At 38.1% G+C, this 6,980-nt stretch overlaps 1 protein-coding gene across 1 annotated transcript in view; it reads right to left on the bottom strand.

Annotated features, from left to right (window-relative positions):
* MEP1B (meprin A, beta) overlaps positions 1-6,620 on the bottom strand; it is a gene marked incomplete at its 5' end in the record, with an annotated part of 16,396 nt that extends 9,776 nt beyond the window's left edge. Inside the window, 5 exons of the mRNA XM_008585328.1 lie at positions 642-857; positions 2,809-2,961; positions 3,606-3,824; positions 5,629-5,807; positions 6,503-6,620. Coding sequence (XP_008583550.1) covers positions 642-857; positions 2,809-2,961; positions 3,606-3,824; positions 5,629-5,807; positions 6,503-6,620 — 885 coding nt within the window. The remainder of the gene's footprint in view (positions 1-641; positions 858-2,808; positions 2,962-3,605; positions 3,825-5,628; positions 5,808-6,502) is intronic.
* Positions 6,621-6,980: the final 360 nt, after the last annotated feature.

Genomic DNA, 6,980 nt, shown 5'->3' on the forward strand with positions numbered 1-6,980 from the left:
GCGGTGCACTATAGCAGTGCGCCACCGGGCCGGCCCTGGGAATTATTTTTTAAGCTGAAAACTAAGAGTCCTTTTCCATTCTCATGGCACATTTGTTAGTACAGAAGCTGGGAAGTGAAACAACCGAAGAACCAATCTTATGGACAAAGCCATTCTGAGATCAAATTAAGAGTCCTTTTCCATTCTCATGGCACATTTGTTAGTACGGAAGCTGGGAAGTGAAACAACCGAAGAACCAATCTTATGGACAAAGCCATTCTGAGATCAAATGAGACGTCCCCAACAATGTTCAGGGACAGATGCCATCATCCCTGAGGCCAGTTCCACCCTAGTTTGTTCCATAGTTACATTGAGTAAGAAATCCTTTCCATTTTGCCTAGTTCACACTGTATTTTTATAACTTGCCAAGAACTGACCTCCACAGTGCCAGAGACTGATTCGCAGTGTCTTCAGTGAGTGTCACATGGTATATAGCACACAAAGGATCCTCATTTTAGCTTCCTTACCACATAAAACAAGAAGGATCAAGTTCTAAGTTGAGAAGTAGTGAGTCCATAGCCCCTACCCTGTTGTAAGTTGTTGCATTAACAACTAAGATCGTTTCACTTTGAGCCCAAACAATAAGGATGTTAATATTGTACCTTTTATTTCTTCCACAAGGGTTAAATCGTTATTCACGTTGCCTGCAGAATACTCCCTGACATAGATGTTCAATTGGTCACTTTCACTTCCACTGTTATATAAATAAAATTGCAAGCACTGAAATCCTCTTTTAGGGTACAGCGTTCTACTTTCCAGCACTGCTGTGGCCCCCACACTTACAGAGCTACTGTTGAAATGCATGAAGAAACCAGAACCTGTTAAGAAGACAAAAGTACAATTGAGAGGAAACAGATACTGGGTATAGGAACATGTGTTTGTTAATGGTGGTGGAACATCCTTTACATATGGCATAACTAACACCAATATATAATTCACCACGTAGAAATTCCAGAAGCCTAAGCTGCATATGTATCTGACACTTGGAAAAGCTAGCAGATTGTCAGAATAGAATAAAATTGAAACTTCAATGTTTCCTTAGAATAGTAGGAGTTTTCTTGTGGGCACTGATCTTTGCTTACCTTCATTTGCTATGAGCTGTAAAGATAGAGCGTGCTTAAGTATCAAAAGCTAATTTTTAAAAAATCCAACATGAGGCTTCAGGTCATGCCTAAACAGCAGGATCAAAAGGTAGAATCTGTGAGGAACACATTTCAAGTGTCCCCAGCCCTGATCCAGTTCTGAGTAGGAACAGCTACAACTGGTAAGATGCCACAGAGACCTGTCCCCCCTCTGAGAATATGAAAAAGGAAAATGGAAATGAAGTCAAAAAGAGGGCCTACAACCTGCATAGGTAAAGAGTTGTAGCATCTGTGTCTCCTAAGACTAACTCAAGGTGAGGTTGTCAGTACTTCTGGTGAACACACATTGTGTGAAGGCAGGAAAGAGTCTGATGGGGAAATGAGGGCCCTTGTTGACCTGCCCATTTTTTAACATTTTCTAAATTCTTTTGGCTCTAAACTGACCCAAAAAAAAGAAAGTAATTCAACTTTCAGAAGGTATTCAAAGTACAGCAACCATCAGGTAAGGTCTTCATTTTAATGTTTAAAAGATTTTATTCAGGCTGGTTGGTTAGCTCAGTTGGTTAAAACATGGTGCTGATAACAGTAAGGTCTAGGGTTCAATCCCTGTACCAACCAGCCACAAAAAAAAATGGTATCATAATGGAAAGGTTGGGAATAACTAGACTAGATCATTTCAAAGGTCCCTCCCAGTTCTGTGCTTCCATTATTTGTAATAACCTTCTAAAGGAAGACAGAGTTGGTAATTCTGGCTTGAGTATTTATCCATTTTCTTTATCTTATTTCAAATATTTGCTTAGTTCCCACTATACACAGGGCACTATGTTGGGCATTTAAATACAGTCCTAGGAGCAGGCAATTTATGAAAGAGACAACGTTAGGCAATCTTTTATTACTACAGACATTTGCTTTCAAAGGCAGAAAAAAAGTGAGTTACCTGGTCTGGTCTCTCCTTCCTTCATTCCCTCCCAACCTCCTTTCCTATCTTCCTCCTCCTATCTATGTAGGACCACTATCTACTATCCAAATACACATTTAAAAACAAAAAATAAAAGGAAAAGCACCTTTTCACTATTAGAGACCTCAATGCCTGCTTAGATCATCTGAGCTATTAAGCAATGGCCCTAAGTTGTGAATTCTAGTTTTACGTATTTGCTGCCAGAAATGAGCAAATAAATAAAACTTTGGTACATGCAACCAAATGACCACTTTATTCAAAACAAAATTAAAATAGAAAAAGATACTCATCTGAATAAAATTAAATAAATTGTGCTTTCTACCTTCATTTTAAGTATTTTTGCAACAAGGACATGTCATCACATCCAGCTACAATTCTGAAACTAAATAATTCACAACCTCGTGCTGTTCTTCAAGCTGCTGGAAAACAACAACCCTAGCCCTGAGATAAGAGTCCTTCCAGGAGGTGCAGTTCTCTCCTGCTATGGGCACATGCTGGTAGAGAGAGGCATGGCAGCCCAGATCTGACTCATAGAAAGAAAAACAAACTGACAGTGAAAGCAAGAAATTAACCATGTCCTTATATAAAGGCACAAGGCCTATTCCTTAGTAGCAGCCTAATGGATTATCATTAATAATTTTGATTAGAGATAATATCCCAGTCTTCCATAGTGAAGGAAAATGCTGGAGCCACTGAGTATAAAATCCAGAAGTATCTCACTCCTGTTACCTTTGCACTGGCCCATGTTGGAGTGATCACTCTCTGGCCCCGTGGGAACCTGTGAAACCCGTTGCCAGTCAGCACTATCTTCTGAACTTTGGATCATACCACACACATTTTCCAGTTCAAAATTGCATGAGTCCATAAAACTCAAGGAAGAAGCTACAAAAGAAAAAGAAAAAAAAGACACAAAACCCCACAATTATTGGCACTCATATAACATGATAACCTAAGTAATAAAAATGTAGCTTATCACAGAAATATTAGGAATGCCAGATGGCGTTAAAGGGAACATCTAGCTGATTCTGGGTAATGGTGGTTTGAAGATCCCCCTTTACCTTCAGAACCCCTGCCAAGAGATTAACTCCATAGATCTGAATAAGCTGCCTGCCCGAAGACTTTTTTTAATTATCTAATTTTTAGGAACCTGAGTCTACACTCCCCTAGTTATTCAAATCATTAAGCCACAACCTAGATTACTTAATCCCATTTATATTACAACTGTACACCTCATTTTAGCTGAAAAGTTGTTTGAAATTCAAATTGCCCACATTTACATTAGTAACAGCTTCAAAAATTCCTACAGCACCCAATTTGTTTTTAAATCTCAAGGCCAAACATTGTGAGAAGAAAAATGCTGCTTCCAAATTATAGATTGGGATCTAGGTGCTATTCTGCCTTTTTTCCTAATATCAAACTTCTATAATTTCAGAAAACCCAAGAATGTTCAGCAAAATGGCAGAGGCCATCATTTTTCCTACATTGCAGAGGAAAATAGAAGTTGTTTTGAAAAACCTGTCACCTACAGCAGTTATACAGTTGATTCAACTTTGAGAGATCAGCGTCACTGAAATCCATTCGTTGGCCGATCACATCCTCGAAATCTGAGATTCTTGTCACAATTGTTGGTTCTGATCCATTTTGGAATGCAGTTTTACTGTAGTGCATTACTGAAGTGTAATCATAGGGAACATTCAGAGAATCTGATTCTTGGTCACTATAGATGTTAAAATTGTGCTCTTTGCCTAAATCACAAATGTAAAAGTTTTTAATTACTTGATGTTCACAATATTCAGCTTATTTTACTCCAAATACTGTTAACTTAGAAATGGAGAATATAATAAACAAGAGAAATCTCTGCTACAAGCATCTACTGTATTTTAAGTGTTTCCTATATTCCTATCTTAGAATATAATATTCACGGTTAGAATTGTGATAACAGCAGTCACACTGAACATATCTAAAGTTTCATTATGGCCCAAAGTTGAAACATTAGTATTTGGCCTAAGGCTCTAAGAATTGCTAATAGAAAGGAAAATTCTAATAAGTGTTATTCAAACAGTGTCCTTGGCTAGCAATGATGAAATGTTGGGAGCATCCACAGCAGACGGAGATGAAAGTAAGGGGACACTGGGAGGGGTGGTGACATGTGACCTGGGAATGATAACATAGATAGGAGTCATCCAAAAACACTGACATAGTCAGGAATTTACTGGAATATGTGTAGATGTATTTAAAGCATTGTAACTATAGTTGATGATAATGTATCGTATACTTCAAAATTGCTAAGGGAGTAAATTTCAAATGTCTCACCACAAAAAATAAGTGACATGATGGATATGTTAATTACCTTGTTTTAATCATTCCACATTGTGTACACATATCAAAATATCACATTGTACACCATAAACATGCAGGCATTTCAAAGAGTTCGTGGAAAAGTTAATATTAAAAGATAATGCCAAAAAAAGTAAAGAAAAATAATTTTAAAAATTAAAAAAAAGGAAAGATAATAAACTAAAATGAATACATTTAGAAAAGATATCAGGTTGCTTAGCATTATATACTGATGGGCAACTGATCCCAACTTGAAATGGAATAGTTTTGTGAACACAATGAGGTGGGTCTCATCTCCAAAGTATAAAGATGCATTATCAAAAGTGGGCAGAAATTTCCACCAAAAATAAGACTTTGGGACTCAAAGAGTGATGCCATGGATTAAAGCTAAACACTTCTCTTGCTCTAGAAACCTTTTAGTTTGCTGCTATGCCTTACCCTGGTTGAGATCACTGAGACTGGGAGCATAAAGATCAAGAGCTGGGATTTCAAGACTGTGATGTCAGGGTACAGAGCAGTCCCCACAGTGCCTCACACACAATAGCAACACCATCCCTCCGTCATACCCCACACAGTCAGGACAGAGGGAAAAGCTAAGTGTCCCATGGAATGTGGAAAACAGGAGCTTTAGTCTTCAGACCTCTAGACCTTTGTGACTTTGAACCCCAAATCACAAAAAGTTCAGGCTGTTCAGCAACTATACCATTTCCCAAAACGGGTTCCAGAGAACAATAAATGCAAATACTCCACAAGCTACTCTACAAAGTGGGGAATAAAAGACTAGGATCAAATCACCTTGGGAAATGTTGCCCTTTTTGGAGATTTACAATTCATGTCAATCTAACAAAGTCTCTGAACAGCAGTATAAATATAAGTTTAATTTCTTTTAACCTAGGATTTACTAAACTAATCTGACCACAGACTCCTTTCCATATTCCATGAACATACTGTGGCACAGCACTCACAGAACATGCTTTGGGAAACACTAAACTAGTTTCTATGATCATATCTAGCTCAAAACTACTAGGGTTCTGGGATACTGGTGCCCCAACAATTTTAAGGTGCGTCAACTTACATTGAGTTAAAGCTAAATGAAGTAAGACATCAAAACATAAGAATTTTTCAATTATTAACAGTAGGCACAGATGGCAGGAAAGGTCATGTGCTTGGAAATTCAGTCTTTAAAAATGTAAGAAAACAAGAGAAATGTACCTGACTCAATTCTGTCCCAAATGATCATGACATAGTCATCCCGATCAGAACGCGACTGCTCGTGCCAGAATCCCAGTGCATGGAGGAACTCATGTTGAACTGTTGCTATTCTGTCACAGTTTTCCCCAATGGAAAGTTCTTGTCTCCCAACATGTGTATTTCCTACTGAAGACCAGCAGCTTGTAGGAGAGTTTAGGAGAAAGGGAAGAAAGTATTACAGTGATGCATACTGAAGTCTCAGAACAGAATCCCCACTACCTCCTCCACTTAGTCACTCACCAAGAGCCTTCCCTCTTATGTCTGGACACTTCCCTCTTGCATTTGGAGAACTTTCCCTAACACTAAATATTGCATAGGAGAAAGTTATCCCACAGTCAGCTTAGTCCTGGTTTTTCCTGGGAATTTCAAAGTCTTTGAGATCACTCTTGCTGTGACTATGACCATTAACAGGGATTTTACAGCGACAGCAAACACTCAATTGCTGAGCTCAAGGCAAATAGCACTGTCACATTCTCAAGTCAAGAAATAGAGCTTAAGTTAAAATAAATTTAAATACAGACATGTACACATACACACACATCTGTGTTTTACTTAAATGGGGAAATACAGAGTATGAAAATTACAAACAGGCTGAAATTTACAAGGTTGTGGGTTGGAAGGCATGCAATCCACCCACCTTAACATTGGTAGTCTGGTTGCACTTATGAAAATATTTTTATGGGTAGAAAACGAAATCTAGCTGTCTCTTACCCTCCAGCAAACAGCAAAGGAAGCCCCCACCCCACCCAAAGGTCAGGGCCTTGGGCAGTTGCAGTGATGTAATGTTCCAGGCACAGTTCTCCTTAGAACTCTTAGCTGACTAACTCCAACTTACCCACTGCCCTTGATCACTGATATATAGTTATCTTCTCCATCCCAAGGCTTGAAGTCAATGCAGGTTTTTAGGCGATAGCGTTCAAATGCATTAAGGATAACTCCTCTAGCATTCATTTCTGAAGGAAGAAAACAAACAAAAATATACTTATTGAAACAAAAACCGTTGAACAATTTTCCTTGGAAACAGGCCATGAAATATATCATTTAGAATGACTTAGTCCCCTCATGAATGTTTAGTATTTTTATAAACCTTAATATTCAGTACCAATTAAGTATTATGTATAAGTATTTGATTATTCTTCAGATCCCTTATTTTGCCTTACATTTCTCTGGAGCCCATTAATGGTGCATTACTACTAATATTCAGTACCAATTAAGTATTATGTATAAGTATTTGAGTATTCTTCAGATCCCTTATTTTGCCTTACATTTCTCTGGAGCCCATTAATGGTGCATTACTAAACAGTAAAAAGGAC

Source organism: Galeopterus variegatus, unplaced genomic scaffold (genome assembly GCF_000696425.1).
Source record: "Galeopterus variegatus unplaced genomic scaffold, G_variegatus-3.0.2 Scaffold3520, whole genome shotgun sequence".
Classification (NCBI taxonomy): domain Eukaryota; kingdom Metazoa; phylum Chordata; class Mammalia; order Dermoptera; family Cynocephalidae; genus Galeopterus; species Galeopterus variegatus.